The sequence below is a fragment of the Podarcis raffonei genome, chromosome 2 (assembly GCF_027172205.1).
Source record: "Podarcis raffonei isolate rPodRaf1 chromosome 2, rPodRaf1.pri, whole genome shotgun sequence".
Classification (NCBI taxonomy): domain Eukaryota; kingdom Metazoa; phylum Chordata; class Lepidosauria; order Squamata; family Lacertidae; genus Podarcis; species Podarcis raffonei.
In genome coordinates this window covers 120,009,286-120,028,651 of record NC_070603.1, presented here as the reverse complement: position 1 = coordinate 120,028,651, position 19,366 = coordinate 120,009,286, and the positions used below count along the sequence as shown (strand labels likewise).

The 19,366-nt window shown below is 45.1% G+C and overlaps 1 protein-coding gene across 1 annotated transcript; it reads right to left on the bottom strand.

Moving 5' to 3' along the window:
• Positions 1–1,322: 1,322 nt before the first annotated feature.
• On the bottom strand, positions 1,323–16,474 carry LOC128408823 (zinc finger protein 180-like). The gene is made up of 4 exons (XM_053378846.1): positions 16,216–16,474; positions 5,105–5,595; positions 3,933–4,079; positions 1,323–1,328 (listed from the first exon to the last, which is right to left on the bottom strand). The coding sequence occupies exons 1-4, from the start codon at positions 16,472–16,474 to the stop codon at positions 1,323–1,325; spliced, it is 903 nt and encodes a 300-aa protein (XP_053234821.1).
• Positions 16,475–19,366: the final 2,892 nt, after the last annotated feature.

Genomic DNA, 19,366 nt, shown 5'->3' with positions numbered 1-19,366 from the left:
CACCAATCATATACATCATCACCTCATTTCATATTTAATACACATGCGCAATAAACACTGGCAATTTCTGCTGATTAAGTCCTGATTCCCACCGTGTTCTGTTACATTGTGTTAGTGTGCATGTTGGGCATCTGTGTTACGTGATGCCATTTGCACCATGTAGCAACTTATGTTCTAGCTTTGAGCTGTATCTTTGTGATTCACATATTAGCTGCATTTCTGGCCCAAAGGGGTGGCAACTTGCAAAATCATCAGTTTCATAAAGTAACAAGCTACCATAACTTCTCTATTAGAAGCACACTCTAGGGTTTAAAGGGGTACACATTATCACATTTATTGTGGTCCTTTGGGCCACTACCACACCCCCCCCTTTCAAGCTTAAAAAAAAATATTCAGCTTGACCTTCAGGTAACTCATCTTGACCCTCCTATCACAGGATCAATTGAGGCAAGAGTATAATAGCTTTCTTACGGCAGAAACTTACATTGTGGACTACAGATCCCATTTCTCATTTTCGTAAAAAGGCAATAAAAATCTAGCAGAGAACATTGATCAAGAGTAGTTACAGCGTAGACCAGACGTAGGCAACCTAAGGCCCGGGGGCCGGATGTGGCCCAATCGCCTTCTCAATCCAGCCCGCGGACGGTCCATGTTTTTACATGAGTAGAATGTGTCCTTTTATTTAAAATGCATCTCTGGGTTATTTGTGGGGCATAGGAATTTTTTCTTTTTCTTTTTTCAAAATATAGTCTGGCCCACCACATGGTCTGAGGGACAGTGGACTGGCCCACGGCTGAGAAAGGTTGCTGACCCCTGGTGTAGACAGTGGAAACCTAAGGACATCATAAGTTTGTCAGGCTTGGAGGGGTTTTGCTGCAATGCTGGCTGCTTGGCTCCTAGGAGGCTTTCCTTTCCTGACTGTGCACCACCAGTGACTGCCCTGCTGGCCCACCTTCCCTGGACTGCCGTGGCCCCACAAGCAGGACAGCTCTGGCCGCTCAGCCCCCCAGGTCAGCAGAGCCTCCAAGGAAGGAGAGTCTACAACCTCCTGAGGTAGGGTATTCCACTGTCAAACAGCTCTGTCAGAAAGTTTTTTTCTGTATGTTTAGTCAGAATTTCCTTTCTTGTAACTTGAAGCCATTACATACAAACACACACACACACACACACACACACACACACACACACACAAATACTACCTCCCAGTAGATTAGCTACCCCTCCCAATTTGGTATCTGCAAATTTGATGAGCATACCCTCAATTCCTTTATCCAAGTCGTTTATAAAGACATTCCAGAACACCTGAAGGGCCAACAGCATCCCTATCTCTGGGACAGTTTAAAAGAGAGAGAAAGAGAGAGAAAGAGAAAGAGAAAAAGGGTCTCTGCCCTAAAACGTTTACAATCAAGAATGCTGACACTGGGGTTCACAGAAAGCTTCAGCAAGCTTTCAGTTTCAGCAAGTTTATTTTTTGTTTCATAAAATTTATATACCACTTGACCGTAAAAGAATGAAGGAATTTCAGATGGAAATTCCCAGGTGTCAAAAAAGGTTATTTATGTATGCTACTACTGCGGCCTGTGTTTCGTTAGCCGAAAAATGGAAAACGAGTGAGGTCCCAACCAAAGAAGAGTGGCAACTTGAGCTGAAAGAATATGTGCAGCTTTCAGACTTAACATCTAGAATAAGAGAACAAGAAGAACCTATGTTTAGAGAAGATTGGAAAATGTTTATTGAATATATGGGGGGGGGAATTGTGTACACTTGAAAATGTTGGCAGCATTAAGATAAATTCAACAGCGTAAATAAGTTTTGATGGATGTAATAATGGAATACTGAATGGTTTAGTTTATGTAAAATATGCAGGGATTTACGACAGGCAAAATGAACCATGGAAAGAGAGGAAGGGAAGTCACTGATATTTTAAGGATGTTTAAATGAGTGTTTTAAATTATAAAACAGAAAATTTAATAAAAATATATATAGAGAGAAAAGAATTAAGCTATAACATTACAGTCGTACACTGGATCCCGAATGCCTTGCGAGACAAACGTTTTGGCTCCTGAACGCCGCAAACCCGGACGTTATTGTTCCGGTTTGTGAATGTTCTTTGGAACCTGAATGTCTGACGGGGCTTCCACGGCTTCTGATTGGCTGTAGGAGTTTCCTGCAGCCAATTGGACACCGTACCTTGGTTCCCGAATGTTTTGGAAGTCGAATATGTTACGATATAGAAGCAATGCACCCGCGAGCTGCTGGTAGCTTGAAAGCAAAACATAATGGGAATGTTGGGACTGTCCGTGGGAAACAGAGGGACAGTCAATTCACAGTGCGAAGCACCGGAATTAGCTCAGAGTGTGATATGAGCTCTTCCTTTTGTTCCTGTACAGGAAGTACAGGAAGTGTTTCTCTCTCGACTGCTGGAGATTGAAGAGAGCAGTCATGTTTTTTGTAACGCTGCAAAGACAGAAATAAAGGCATGTAAATACGTTTTCTGTCTATCTCTTTCCCCTGCCCGGGGGGGGGGGGCAGGAAAGAGGGTGTGTGTTCTTCTCATGCTGAGAAGGATCGCCTATTGCGACCTAGCCTGGATCTTGCTAGGGAATGCAGACAGGGAGGTCAACAGGAGATCAAGCCGGGTGCCTGGGAGAGTTGCCAGTTTCTCCTGATATGGGCTTGATTCCCGACAGAATGGACTTCCGGAACAGATTCTGTTCGACTTCCGAGGTATGACTGTATTGAGAAAAGCGGTTAAAAAAACTCCTTTGAAACAAATTTCAAAATAATTAAAATTAGTGATAAACCAAAAAAAGATGAAAACACACACTTCAACATTCTAGATATCTGGACTAAGATTCAGTACGTCCACCGTCAGTCACTCGGAAACAGAGCCAAGGATTATTTGGGCGGGCCTGAAATTCATTCCACGCTCCTGGCCTTCGAAGGTTTCCACACTGCACATGTTTGCCAACTCTAATAAAATCTTCAGGGGACCCAGGTAAGCTACGCCCCACATAATCGATCACAAGACAGTGCACACACACATTTGAATGGCAATGCCCATCAACTTGGGGGGGCAGCCCCCTCAAATATTTTATGGGGGGGGGGCAAAGGGACCTCAGCTACTAGGCCCTAAGGAAGTTAGACTATCCTCCACCAGGGCCAGGGCCTTCTCAGTGATGGCTCCGACCTGGTGGAATGCTCTGTCCCATGAGACTAGGGCCCTTCAGGATTTAACCTCCTTCCATTGGGCCTGCAAGACAGAGCTACCGGTATTCCGCCTGGCCTTTAATTTGAATTCAGCCTGATCTTTTATTCCCCTTCCTTCCATCCCCCTCCCCTTTTTATGAAGATTACCCGCTCTGGGATCCCACAGCTAATTCTCCCCTGGTCTCCTCACTGGCCCAAATAGGACAACTTTAGCCAGCTAGCCCTGGTGATCATCTAATGTATATTGGATGGATTTCCCCCCTAAATTGATTTTTGAATTCTGAATTTATTGTTATTCCCGTTTTATACTGTATTTTATGCTGTTTTTTGTTGCATCAATTAAGCTTTTTAAATTTGTTGTTAGCCACCTTGAGCCCAGTTTTCTGAACCGGAAAGGGCGGGGTATAAATAAAAATTTATTATTTATTATTAGGAGTTGTGTGGGTTCTCTGATGTGCAGTGAGGCTTGCCTTTCGATGACAACATTTTCCCCATAAGCTCCATGTGTTCCTGTTATTCTCCCGTATGACGTCGCTGGTGGTCGGTGAGGTTTTTCCTGTAATTGTAGCTTTTCTCACATTGCCAGCATTTGTACGGCTTTTCTCCCGCGTGACCCATTTGATGCACAGAGAGACTTTTCTTCTGCGTGAAGCTTTTCCCACACTCTGGGCACGGATATGGTTTCTGCCCGTGTGACATCCCTGGTGGTCAGCCAGACTCGCCCCATCGCCGAAGCTCTTCCCACACTCGAAGCATTTGTACGGCTCCTCCCCGCAGTGCATCCTTTCGTGCCTTCGAAGGTTCGAGAGGATGCTGAAGCTTTTCCCGCACTCCGGGCACTTATAGGGCTTCTCTCCCGTGTGGGATCTCTGATGGGAACGGACTGAATTAGAAACAGAACTGTTAGAACCCAAAACTAAGACTTTGTCAAAGATGTATAACTTGCTGTTGAAATGGAATACTCAGGATGAAACGGTGAAATCTGCTATGATTAAATGGGCACAAGATGTTGGACATAACATTATGTTTGCTGACTGGGAACAGTTGTGGACCACAGGTATGAAATTCACGGCATGCAATGCCTTAAGAGAGAATATTATGAAAATGATTTACAGGTGGTACATGACCCCAGTCAAGCTCGCAAAAATATATCATTTGCCCGATAATAAATGTTGGAAATGCAAAGAAACTGAAGGTACATTCTTTCACCTTTGGTGGATGTGCCCAAGAATTAAGGCTTTCTGGGAAATGATCTATAATGAAATGAAAAAGGTATTTAAATATACCTTCCTGAAGAAACCAGAGGCCTTTCTTCTGGGCATTGTCGGCCAATTGGTGCCAAAGGATAGAACTTTCTTTATGTATGCTACGACAGCAGCAAGAATACTTATTGCAAAATATTGGAAGACTCAAGATCTACCCACTCTGGAAGAATGGCAGATGAAGGTGATGGACTACATGGAATTGGCAGAAATGACCGGCAGAATCCGAGACCAGGGAGAAGAGTCGGTGGAAGAAGATTGGAAGAAATTTAAAGACTACTTACGGAAATATTGTAAAATTAATGAATGTTAGAAGGATGTTGGGTGAAAAGTTATATGGTTTTTAGCTACAATGCTATAAGGAGTATGAAAATATTGGATTATTAATAGACAAAAATTTAATGCTACATTATTTTAAGATTAAAGATTAGGATAAGTAAAGAGGGGAAGGATTTGTTGAACTAACAAATTAAATTGGAATACAAAAAGGGAGGTTTGAGGAGGTTCGGGAATCAAGCAAATGAAAGAATGTGATGGAAAGATGGAATTGTTTTTTATTTGTATTTTTTCTTTTTTCTTTTTTTATTTTGTAAAACTCTAATAAATATCTTTAAAAAAAAAGAGAGAGTTGCCTTTGCACTGAAGCTTTTCCCGCACTCTGAGCAGCTATATGGCTTTATCCCCGTGTGGGATCTCTGATGTGTGGTGAGGTGTGCTGTCTGCGTGAAGCTTTTCCCGCCTTGCAGGCATTTGCAGGGCTTCTCCCCGGTGTGAGATCTCTGATGAGCAGTGAAGTGTCCCTTCTGCGTGAAGCTTTTCCCGCACTGCAGGCATTTATAGGGCTTCTCCCCCGTGTGAGATCGCTGATGTATAGTGAGGCTTTTCTTCCACGTGAAGATTTTTCCACACTCCGGGCATGTGCAGGGTTTCCCCCCTGCGTGGTTTCTCTGATGGACAGTGAAGCTCCTCTTCCAGTTAAATCTTTTTCCGCATTCCAAGCATGTATAGGTTTTCTCCCCTGTGTGGTTTCCTTGATGGTCTATTAAGGTTCTCTTGTCACAAAAGCTCTTCCCACACTCCAAGCATTTGTAGGGTTTCTTTTGGCCACTCTCCAGGTGCCCGGCTTGAGTTCCTTGTTGACCTCCCCGTCTGCGACTCCCGGCAAGATAAGGCGAGATCTCAATCGGCGATCCTCCTCAACGTGAGAAGAACACACCGCTCCTCCCCTACCATCCCCAGGGAGGGGAGAGAGACAGACAGAAATGTATTTACATGCCTTTATTCCTGTCTTTCCAGCAGTACAGAGAAAACATGTCTGCACTCTCTTAACATCAACAGCAGAGAGAGAATAACTCCTCCCATGTACTTCCAGTGGCAAACGAGGGTGGCCCTGGAGGCAGCACTGCTCCTGGTATCCCCAGTTTTAGAAACGTTGTTTAGTCGTGTCCGACTCTTTGTGACCCCCTGGACCAGAGCACGCCAGGCCCTCCTGTCTTCCACTGCCTCCGCACGCAATTTCCATCTACAGGAGGAAGTGTTTTGCTTCATGATGATAAACAGCCTAAATCGGACTTACAAAACGGTTGCCAGTCAGCTTGGTTCCCTTCCGGCTCAAGATTTGAACATGGAGAGGGTGTGTGCCGTTGTTTTGAATGAACACGACCGCCTTGCTGCACTGGAAGTAAAGGACAGGGGGAGGGAGGAACGGAGTTCTAATTCCCCCACTGATGTTGCTACTGGAGAGAATGCTGTAGCTTTGAACGTTGTCCAATGTTACAATTGTGGACAGACTGGGCATCTTCAGCGGAACTGCAAGAAGCCACGCCAGCCAAAAGGAGCTAAGGGCCGCTCAGCAAAGCCTGAGGCATCAGGCAAAGGTCATACCAAGTCTTCGGTGAAACCTGCAAAGGCTTTGATGTCGAAAGGAACCACGCCAGATGTTGAAAACACATTTATAATCGACACGGGCTGTACCGTTCATATGTCCCCACACAGAGGACTCTTTTCAACGTTTAAGAAGCAAAGCTTCGCTGTCAAACAAGCCAACGGTCAGGAGCTGGAAGCGACCGGGATAGGGACTGTGTATCTTAAGAGTCTGAACTTGACTATAAACAATGTTTACTTGGTTCCTGAATTGAAGTTCAATCTGCTGAGTGTTTCGCAGATTGCAAAGAAAGGACTGAAACTGTCCTATGATGCTGAGAGCTGCAAGATCTTCAAAGATGGAGAGTTGTATCTTTCTGCCAGAGAGAAAGATGGACTGTATTTGTTGACTTATGACCAAAGTGATTACATGGAATGTCATCCATCTGTGTCTAACTTGATTTCTCTCGCAGGTGTGACCAAAACGAGCACCAAGAAGATGACCGGGGTCGGCAGAGCATTTCAGCGGGTGTATGCTGATGTGATTGGTCCTCTAGCACCATCTAGAGGCAATGCAAGATTTTATCTTGTGTGTGTGGATCATTTCTCTAATTTTGTCTGGATTTATGTGTTAGCAAAACCACAACAAGCCTTACAAAGGTTTCAGGAGTTTTGTGACAAGGTTAAAAATATGCATGATGCTAACATTGATTTTCTTTTCACAGATGAAAAGCAAATTTTTCTTTTACAGGATTTTCAGGAGTTCCTGCAGAAGAAAGGGATAAGACACAAGGTTGCTGTTTCAGCGGAAGCGTGGAACAGGGGTATCTGTGTACGGGTGAACAAAGAATTGCAAAAGGGGATGAAAGCGCAATTGCTTAGTTCACATCTGTCACATGAGTACTGGGCGGAGTCTCTAATGTCGTATTGTTATACGTGGTTGAGAAAGGTTTCAAAAGAGTTGGGAAGTTCTCCTTTTGAGAAACTGTTCCATAGAAAACCTTCTGTTGCCCACTTCAAGGTTTTTGGGTCTCATGTGAGGACAGAAGCTCCAGGTGGGGTAAAGAATGCCAGAGGCATTTTTGTGGGATATGAAAAGGGTCTCTACAGAGTAATTTTGTCTGAATCTGGTCAGGTGATTCTCACAAAATTTCTAGAGAGTGCTCCTGAACAGGAGAGAGTGATAGTACACACATTTTCCACAGAGGACAATTCAGATGATGATGATGATTTTACAGAGTACAGTGGTACTGAGAGCGACAGTGATAGCTCGAAGAGCTCAGTTGACACTGTCATTGAGAGGAAATCTCACACAATGGATAGACCTTCACAGGTGAAGGATGAACCACTGTTTACTATTGGAACTGGTTCTCCAAAGAGTCCTGAGACTGAACCAGTGAGCAGAGAGAATCAGCACCTCATACGAAGGTCTGAGAGAGTTACAAAGGGTGAACCACCCAAGAGGTACTCAAAAGAGTTTGCTAACTTAGCTGTTGCATGTGTTGCTGTTGTACACAACCGAGGACAGGTTGGAGCTGTGTCTAAGTCAGAGACAAAGACACAACAGAGAGTTGCTAGCCAAGGTAATGCAGATGCACTCATTCCTTGGAAGCCAGACAACCAGAGAGGTACACTGGGGAAACCAGTGGCGAGGAGTTCCAAGGGTGGAACTGTAACAACAGGGGAGTGTTATGTGTATAACAACTGTTAGTTTTCTTCTCTGGATCACGCTTTGCTTGCCGCAACACGCATTGATTCTTTTGGGGGAGGATGTTACGAAAAAGGAGCAATGCTGCAGCGAGCTCCAGGTGGCTGGAAAGCCAAACAGGATGTTGACGTATGGGACTGTTCCGTGGGAACAAAGGAACAGTCTATTCACACCACTGAGCACCGGATGTTAGCTCAGAGTGTCATATGATCTGTACTGGAAGTATATGGGAGGAGTTATTCTCTCTGCTGTTGATGTTAAGAGAGTGCAGACACGTTTTCTCTGTACTGCTGGAAAGACAGGAATAAAGGCATGTAAATACATTTCTGTCTGTCTCTCTCCCCTCCCTGGGGATGGTAGGGGAGGAGTGGTGTGTTCTTCTCACGTTGAGGAGGATCGCCGATTGAGATCTCGCCTTATCTTGGAGAGTGGCCAATTCCTCTGACTAAGGCTTGATATTCCGACAGGGTTTGCCCTCTTTTAAAGCTACCCAGGATGTTGGCTGTCGCTGCTGCTCCTTGGGGAGCGAGTTCCAATTGCGCACATCTTCCCTGAAAACATGAGCCATTGTGGCTAGTGGCCCCTGGTCACCTTATCCCCCACACTGAATAGGTCAGGGAGGGGTTGAGGGTCCCTCGCACCTCTGTGTGGGTCTCCTTCCCCCAAATTGCATGACCAAGAGATGGAAAGACTCACTGTTCCCCGGCAAAGGCCAAAAGATCTCTGGTCCTGACGCAGGTTGCTGCAGGCAGAAGCAAGAACCGGCTCCAAGCTTGCAAAAGCCCAGGTTTTGCTCTCTGCACAAAAGCTCCAGTTCCTCTCCAAAGATCATTTATTTTGCAAAGCAGGGTTGCGGGTGTGCAAGATGCCTTTGCTCTCTCTTTCTGGAGGACTCCGTTCCCCTCTCCCCTTTCCCAAATCCCTTTCTTCTCTAGCATCCCATCGCTTCTCAGTGCATTTAACCCCTTCAGAGAGCAGGCAGGAATAATATTATTAATATTAAAAATATCTCCCTGGACCTGGAGAAATCTTCAAGGCTGCATTGCAAGCGATGGCACCGCGCTTCCCTGGGATTGAGCCCCTTGGGTACAGGGGAGACCCGCTGCTGCAGGAGCCGGACATAAGGCTGGGTTTGCAAAGCAGGATCCGAGGAAACATATTGTGGTGGTTTTGTTTTAAAGGAATAATTACTTAATAAATAACACGGGCTCTGTTGTGACTAAGCTAATAGGAAGCCGGCAGATAAGGCTGGAGGACAGAGCTGCCTTGGAAAGTGATGGAATCTGATTCGTCAGAGGTTTTTATACAGAGGTTTTTATACCTCTGCCAAGGGTTCATAGAATGGTAGACTCAGAAGGGTTCCTAAGGGTCATTTAGACCAACCCCACTGCAATGCAGGAATGTTTTGCCCAGTGTGAGGCTCTAACCCATGGGTAGGCAAACTAAGGCCCGGGGGCCAGATGCGGCCCAATCGCCTTCTAAATCTGACTCGCGCACGGTCCGGGAATCAGCGTGTTTTAACATGAGTAGAATGTGTCCTTTTATTTAAAATGCATCTCTGGGTTATTTGTGGGGCATAGGAATTTGTTCATTATTTTTTTCAAAATCTAGTCCGGCCCCCCCAAGGTCTGAGGGACAGTAGACTGGAGGCCTGCTGAAAAAGTTTGCTGACCCCTGCTAACCAGCAAGATGATGGACTCAGCCACCTGGGGGGAAAACCACAGCGCTTTGAATGCATTATAAACATTCAACACCAGATGGCACAGGAGAGAAAAACAAAATTATTTGCGATTTTACATAGGGTTTTTTTTATTTTGTTATAACAATTTAATTTCTGACTTATTTATAGCGTTTCTCCCCCGTGTGTAGATCCACCTTAAGAGTCTAATGCTTCACCGGTTGAGTCATTCTTTTTTTAAAAAAAGGGGTTTTTTACCTTGGTTTTTGAACAGCTTAGTTCACAAACAACTCAGAACTCGAGCGTTGCAAACCCGGAAGTAGGTGTTCCGGTTTGCGAACTTTGCCTTGGAAACTGAACGTCCGGCATGGCTTCTGCAGCTTCCGATTGGCTGCAGGACACTCCTGAAGCCAATTGGAAGCTGTGCCTTGGTTTCCGAACGTTTCGGAAGTCGAATGGACTTCCGGAATGCATTCTGTTCAAAAACCAAGGTATGACTGTATACTTTTCAAATTTATACACTTCATTAATTTTACAATCATTTCAACATTTCAAAGTTTGGCTTACTTCCCCCATTCCTGCGGTTCCTTATGTAGCCTTATGAGGCTTTGCCCTCGGGTGGGAAAAATACTGCGCCCGGGAAAGGGAAGTGGGAGTCAACAGACACTCAAGGAATAGTTTCGGAGAAAGGGCTTTTATTTCTACCATCCATGAACTGGTAGAAGGAGCAAGTGTGATAAGTCACGAAAAGCATGCACGAGTTCACAGTCATGTGCACAAACATATATACCCCTTTTCAGTTCCCTCCCCCTTTCTCCTCCTTTTCCAGAGTCCTGCCCCATGAGTTCCTCTGAGCATAAACAGAAAGTTATTTTGGGACTATTGTGGACTCTTGGCAGGAAAGGGGGGTGAGAGCCTTGCGTTCAGCATGTTCAGATGTGTTGCAACTAGAATGAGATAAGATTCGTTTCTCAGGCCTGCTATGAACAGAACCTATTCATTAGCCTTTAAAAGTAACATTTTGCCTTTTGCCACACCATCTTGTGAGAATAAGCAGAGAAGAGCAGAGAAAAGCTGTTTTGGATTTTTAGAAGACAAAAGGAGTTTTGGACAGTTTTGAGGCCTGGGGTGATTATTGAAGCCTGGGGTGATTTCAGACAGGATTTGGGTATCCTGTCCCTTCACTTAAATTTATTTTTTAATATCTTCTGCATATCCAAATTAACTTAATTTGCTCATTTAGTTGTCTTCTTCATATATATACTCTTATATAGTTGCACACATACAACACAATGCAGTAAATTATATTTTAAAAAATAAGTACAGTGGTACCTCGGGTTACATACGCTTCAGGTAACAGACTCCGCTAACCCAGAAATAGTGCTTCAGGTTAAGAACTTTGCTTCAGGATGAGAACAGAAATCGTGCTCTGGTGGCACGGCAGCAGCAGGAGGCCCAATAGCTAAAGTGGTGCTTCAGGTTAAGAACCTTTTCAGGTTAAGTACGGACCTCTGGAACGAATTAAGCACTTAACCCGAGGTACCACTGTACCAAACAAAATACGGGTCTCCATAAAAGGCGGATCTACACGGATCCTCATGGATCCTCCACTTTTTTAAAAATAATTCCAATAAATGCAGTGTCAAATCACACCTAGAAGGCACGCCTACAAACTGGACTATAAAAAACGTGGATCCAACACTTTGCCGCGCTGCAGCACCACAAAAACATGGATCCGAGGCACGGATCCTCATGAATTCATATGATTTTTATATTGAAACAAAATGAAAACACCATGCTACTGTAGACCACATCTTAATCTGTAGAAGGAACCAAAGAAATCACGCATCCACTGTTTCGTGGTGCCGCAATGGCGCAAAAACATGGTTAAAAAACACGGATCCTCATGAATCCTAATGATTTTTGCACTAGATCAGCCCAAACTCACTGTCAATTTACACATCATGGCCAGGGGCACAGCATCCACCACAGAAATCACAGGTCCATGGCTTCCTGGCCATACCGTGGCCCGAAAACGTGGTTTTCAAGCACGGATCCTCATGGATCCTCATGCTTTTGCATTGGGCCAACACAAACTCAATGTCAAATCACACATCGTGTCTAGGGGCACAGCCTGCACCACAAAAATCACGGATCCACGGCTTCCTGGCCACTCCATGGCCCAAAAACGTGGTTTTCAAGCACGGATCCTCATGGATCCTCACGCTTTTTGCATTGGGCCAACCCAAACTCACCGTCAAATCACACATCATGTCCAGGGGCACAGCCTGCACCACAAAAATCACGGATCCATGGCTTCCTGACCACTCCGTGGCCCAAAAACGTGGTTTTCAAGCACGGATCCTCATGGATCCTCACGCTTTTTGCATTGGGCCAACCCAAACTCACCGTCAAATCACACATCATTCCCAGGGGCACAGCATCCACCACAAAAATCACGGATCCACGGCTTCCTGGCCATACCTTGGCCCGAAAACGTGGTTTTCAAGCACGGATCCTCATGGATCCTCACGCTTTTTGCATTGGGCCAACCCAAACTCACTGGCAAATCACACATCGTGTCCAGGGGCACAGCCTGCACCACAAAAATCACGGATCCATGGCTTCCTGACCACTCCGTGGCCCAAAAACGTGGTTTTCAAGCACGGATCCTCATGGATCCTCACGCTTTTTGCATTGGGCCAACCCAAACTCACCGTCAAATCACACATCATTCCCAGGGGCACAGCATCCACCACAAAAATCACGGATCCACGGCTTCCTGGCCATACCTTGGCCCGAAAACGTGGTTTTCAAGCACGGATCCTCATGGATCCTCATGCTTTTGCATTGGGCCAACACAAACTCAATGTCAAATCACACATCGTGTCTAGGGGCACAGCCTGCACCACAAAAATCACGGATCCACGGCTTCCTGGCCACTCCATGGCCCAAAAACGTGGTTTTCAAGCACGGATCCTCATGGATCCTCACGCTTTTTGCATTGGGCCAACCCAAACTCACCGTCAAATCACACATCATGTCCAGGGGCACAGCCTGCACCACAAAAATCACGGATCCATGGCTTCCTGACCACTCCGTGGCCCAAAAACGTGGTTTTCAAGCACGGATCCTCATGGATCCTCACGCTTTTTGCATTGGGCCAACCCAAACTCACCGTCAAATCACACATCATTCCCAGGGGCACAGCATCCACCACAAAAATCACGGATCCACGGCTTCCTGGCCATACCTTGGCCCGAAAACGTGGTTTTCAAGCACGGATCCTCATGGATCCTCATGCTTTTGCATTGGGCCAACACAAACTCAATGTCAAATCACACATCGTGTCCAGGGGCACAGCCTGCACCACAAAAATCACGGATCCACGGCTTCCTGGCCACTCCATGGCCCAAAAACGTGGTTTTCAAGCACGGATCCTCATGGATCCTCACCCTTTTTGCATTGGGCCAACCCAAACTCACCGTCAAATCACACATCATTCCCAGGGGCACAGAATCCACCACAAAAATCACGGATCCACAGCTTCCTGGCCATACCGTGGCCCAAAAACATGGTTTTGAAGCACGGATCCTCATGGATCCTCACGCTTTTGCATTGGGCCAACACAAACTCAATATCAAATCACATATCATAGCCACGGGCACAGCCTGCACCACAAAAAACTCGGATCCACGCCTGCCTGGCCATACCGTGGCCCAAAAACGTGGTTTTGAAGCATGGATCCTCATGATTTTTGCACAAGATCAGCCCAAAGTCATCATCAGATCAAACAACATGGCCAGGGGCACAGCATCCACCACAAAAATCACAGATCCACGGCTTCCTGGCCATACCGTGGCCCAAAAATGTGGTTCCGAACCACGGATCCTCATGGATCCTAACGCTTTTTGCATTGGGCCAACCCAAAATCACTGTCAAATCACACATCATGTCCAGGGGCACAGCCTGCACCATGAAAATCACGGATCCATGGCTTCCTGGCCACTCCGTGGCCCAAAAACGTGGTTTTGAAGAACGGATCCTCATGGATCCTCATGATTTTTGCACAAGACCAGCCCAAAGTCACCATCAGATCAAACATCATGGCCAGGGGCACAGCATCCACCACAAAAATAACAGATCCACGGCTTCCTGGCCATACCGTGGCCCAAAAACGTGGTTCCGAACCACGGATCCTCATGGATCCTCATGATTTTTGCACAAGACCAGCCCAAAGTCACCATCAGATCACACATCATGTCCAGGGCCACAGCATCCACCACAAAAAACAGATCCACGGTCATCTGGCAACGGCATGGCCCAAAAACCTCGTTTTGAAGGTTGGATCCGCATGGATCCTAACGCTTTTTGCATTGGGCCACCCCAAATTCACTGTCATATCACACATCATATCCAGGGGCACAGCCTACACAACAAAAAACTCGGATCCACGGTTATCTGGCAACGGCATGGACCAAAAACGTGGTTTTGAAGCACGGATCCTCACGGATCCTCACGCTTTTTGCACTAGATCAGCCCAAATTCACCGTCAAATCACACATCATGGCCAGGGGCACAGCCCGGACCACAACAACTGACACCCACGGCTTCCTGGCCACTCCGTGGCCCAAAAACGTGGTTTTCAAGCATGGATCCTCATGGATCCTCACATTTTTTGCATTGGGCCAACCCAAACTCAGCGTCAAATCACACATCATGTCCAGGGGCACAGCCTGCACCACAAAAATCACGGATCCACGGCTTCCTGGTCATACCGTGGCCCAAAAACGTGGTTTTCAAGCACGGATCCTCATGGATCCTCACGCTTTTTGCACTAGATCAGCCCAAATTCACCGTCAAATCACACATCATTCCCAGGGGCACAGCCCGGACCACAACAACTGACATCCACGGCTTCCTGGCCATACCGTGGCCCAAAAACGTGGTTTTGAAGCACGGATCCTCATGGATCCTTACGCTTTTCGCATTGGGCCAGGCCAAACTCACTGTCAAATCACACATTATGTCCAGGGGCACAGCCTGCACCACAAAAAACTCGGATCCACGGCTTCCTGGCAACTCCATAGCCCAAAAACATGGTTTTGAAGCACGCATCCTCATGGATCCTCATGCTTTTGGAGCATCTCTACGCCCATTGTTCTGCCCAGACACTGATGTCCAGCACCAAGGGCCTTTTGGTGGTTCCCTCACTGTGAGAAGCAAGTGGAATGCCCTGTGGAATGTCCTCCCATTAGATGTCAAAGAGATAAACAACTATCTGACATTTAGAAGACATCTGATAGCAGCCCTGTTTAGGGACGTTTTTAATGTGTGACTTTTTAATGTATTTTTATTTCATTTTTTTTTTTTGGGAAGCCACCCAGAGTGGCTGGGGAAACCCAGCCAGATGGGCAGGGTACAAATATATTAGTAGTAGTAGTAGTAGTACTTTGTAGGATTTGATAATCTTTATAGGTCTTTTAAATTTCTAATCTATCTATATATCTATCCCCTCCCCCTTTTCCCTTTCTGTACTTCCCTATCCTTATAAAATTGAATATATATATATATTTTTAAAATTTACGGCTCCACAGTTTTCTTGGTCGCCCCATATTCATTACCCGACCACCTATGCTGCTCATGGCCAGATCACTTTGGGGCACTGCCATGCTGTAAAAAGATTCTCATGAAGCACAGATCCCCATGGATCCTTAGGTTTTTTATGTTTGGTCACCCTGAAATCACTATCAAATCACACATGATGTATATGACCACAGAATGAACCACAAAAACCACAGAGCACAGCCAAGGAACAAACACTATATTAAATACTTTAATCCTCATGGATTGGCATGATTGTTAAATGGACTCCACCAAATTATATTGTAAGATCACACCAATGTCCATGGAATGACCGAAATACAAACACTATCTGAAATGGTTCTGCATTAGCAAGAACATTGAATTAAAATGACATTCATATTCATAGCTTCCACTGTGAAGAACAGCACCTGGAAATTTTTGACGCTGCTAAACCTCAAGAATATCCAAGGCAGAGATTGTGATGATCTTACCTGTGAATGTAAATTATCAAACCAACTAGATGGAGACCACCAAAGTAACCATGAAAAACAATCACCTGTCTTGCGTCAATTCAGCTACAAATGGTTCTGGGACAAAAGTTGGTTGCTTTGCGGGGGTGGTAATTATAAATGGAGGTTTAACTGCAAGTTTTCTTGCCAACAGATTTTGTCAGTGCAAACTTTGAAATAGGGGGTTTCCAACATGGTGCCCATGGGCATCATGGTGCCTGCTGACAGCTTTCCTGGAGTCCACCACGTGTTTTTAGAAAAAGAACAGGATTAGTGGTGAATTGTGCCCAGCATGACTTCAGATTGTTCATAGTACATTTGATTGACTGCAGGGACATATGAAGGGGCAGCGGGGTGATGGTGCCCCGGGGTGCCATGCTGGGGGGAGAGTGACAGTACGGTCGCTGTACCGGCTGCCGCTTGTGCGGCGTCCATGTGGGCTGCCGCTCTTGCGGCAACTGTACAGGCAGCCCCTCTCGCAGCGACCGTATGGGCCATATGGGCAGCTGCTCTCGCGGTGACTGTACAGGCTGCTGCTCGCGTAGCGTCCATACAGGCAGCCCCTCTCACGGCGGTCGTACAGGCTGTATGGGCAGCCGCTCTCCTGGCGACCATACGGGCTGCCACACGCACAGCAGCCATACGGGCTGCCATGCATGCACAGTCCGTACAGGACATTGTGTGCGCACCCATCAAGCCAGGACTTGTTACCATATTATAGCTGCCACAAAATCTATCAGCATGCCACCAGAACCAGGGAAGCCTTGCCAGTTGCAGCTCACACAGTTGAAGTGAAATAAAAGACAGAAGAGTAGATCGGGAAGAAAGTTCCCCAGGCTGCAGGAAAAGGTAACAGTAGCTCCAGCAGCTGACTCAGTGCAGGCTGCTGAGGGGTTTGACTCCTTAAGATCACCAACTGACTATGAGACACCTGGAAAGCACTCAGCCTCAGATGACCTCCACTCCAAAAAGTGGGAAAGAGGATTTAACAGTGACCAATATTGATTCTTTTGATAGCAGCCCCATATTCTCAACACAAAGTGAGAAGTGTTTAGACAAATCACTGATTTGTACATCAGTTTCCCCATGGCACAACTGTACCTTCCCCACACTCAGTCTACAAACCATGGGACTTGTGGGTTCAGTTGGCAACATCCGTGTGTATGACTATGACATAACCACACTGAAAGGATCAAACTGGATAAATGATTGCATAATAGATGCCTTTCTTGCCTCCAGGGTGATCATGGCCAAAGAGCTAGGTCATGATGGAACAATTTTCCCACTTACCATACTTGCCACTTCATGCAGATATGTCAAAGATTGCCAGTGTAAGCTCTGAAGAACTGTTTGAGATTTGGAGTGCTAAAGAAAGATGTTTTGATTATTCCAGTAAATGACAGAGAAGTCCACTGGATACTGATAGTAATCATTTTTAAAAGGAAGACCGTGTTCTATCTAGATTCCAAACATGGATTGAACCACTCTGTGATTGATGCAATAACATCCAATTACAGTTCATACAAAAGGATATGGCTGCCATTAGACCCTGGATTGCAAAAGAAATAATACAGTACTGTGGGGAAACCTTTTTTTAAAAAAAGTAATATTTATTAATAATTTCAAAATTACAAAAAAAAAAGAAAATAGAGAACAACTACAGTACATGAAAAGAGAAAAAAAAGAGAGAAAAACGCAAAAACATAAAAACCAATACAACAATACGGCAAAAAAGGAAATAAAACAAAAAACACAAATCCCGGGTTACATATCTCCAACTTCCATTTGCTTGTTTCATTGACCTCCTCACACCTCCCTTTTTGTATTCTAGTTTAGTTAATTATTTCAGCAAATTCTTTCCATCTTTCTCAATTTTTGTTAAATAATTTATCTTATCAATTTAACCTATTATTTAACTCAACAGATCCTTTCCATCTTTCCCCATATTCTGTTATTCAAATTACCTTAATTTATTTAACCTTGTCTTACCATAAAACGCCTTAAGGCTTAAAACTTAATGCTCAGTTATCCATAACTCCTGATATATTCTGCTAGAGTCATATAGTTTCCTTCCAACATTTTCCCTAATATTCATTCATTTTAGGCTAATTCCCCCAATAAAAAGTTTTCTTTATAAATTTTCTTCCAATCTTCATCCAGCGTCTCTTCTTCCTGGTCCCGGGTCGTGTCAGTCCTTACTGTCCATTCCATCTAGTCCATCAACCTGGAAGTCTTATGTCCGAGGCTCTTAAGTCTCTTCCATGCCCCTTCTGCAAATCTTCTTCTTTTTGTTTATACTTGCCCTTTTCCTTGTCGATTGTTGGTCTCTTTCTTAATTTCTTCCCTTTCTCATTGGGGAGCAGATCTCTGGGGGATTCAAATCCATAATTGTCTCCATCTCCCTTCATCAAAGCCACCCATTCCCCACAGTTCCACTCTCCACAGTCATCAGTGTACTCCAAAAGATATTTAAAAGCATATTTCAAAGTCTCTCCAAAGTTAAGAACCTCCTCAGCTCCAGACTCCCCCTGGCCCACTCCAACTTCAATCTTCAATGACAGCGGTTTATGCTCCTGTAGGGCCTCGGGTCTCTCCATTTGTAATGTTTGAGATGCGGCCACATCCTCTTCCATTATCTTCTGCACTTGCCCAGTCAATAGAGGTTCATAGGTTGGTCCTTGAATGGTTTCTGTCTCAATATTCCCTGATTGTCCACAGTTATTAACCACAACAGTCACCAAGTCCATTTTCTCATTCATCAAATCCATCTTTTCATGCATCTGTTCCAGCAAGGCATTTGTCTTGCATAAAGCAAGCACCCAAACTTCCTTCCTGCTCATACTTAATCAAGGTCAAACAAGTCTGGTCCCACGATCTTAATCTGACAGTTGTTGAGTCCTCAAGTAGACTGTAGCAACAATTTAACAGGCTCCCTCTAGAGGAAGCAATTTCTATTTGTATCCATTTCTTTAAGGCAAGTCCAGCAAAGGAAAATTACTTTCATTTTTCAGATATTTTGCTTCATTAGAATGCAAAAGGCAACATTGGAATCAGTTTATTTCTCTTCTTTAGTTATCTGTCAAAATATTCCATTCACAGTCAATGAACCTCTCCGATTATTTCTGTCTCTGACACCCCGTTCCTGTGGGAAAACCTATTTCGAAAGACAAGACAAATATTTTCAAGTGGAAATTGATGCTGTTCCTCCCAAAGAGACAAATCTTGAACGAGAGTTACATTACTGTGTCTCGATCATGCCCAGAGGGATGGAAGGATACACTAACCTATTGCTCAGATATTTTACCTTCCTTGTTTGAAGGCTGCTGGTCACTATGTTTCTTGAAGGAAGGGTGCAGGAGGCCCAGTGGTGACCTAACTATGGTTTACTGTGAAGGAAACTGCAAGGACTGGTACCACTGCTTTCGCATAGGCATTGATTCAAAAGATCTTCCAGAGGTTTTCGTGTGTCCAGACTGAAAGGGATCTGGGAGTCTTAGTCGACCACAAGCTGAATATGAGTCAACAGTGTGATGTGGCAGCTAAGAACGCC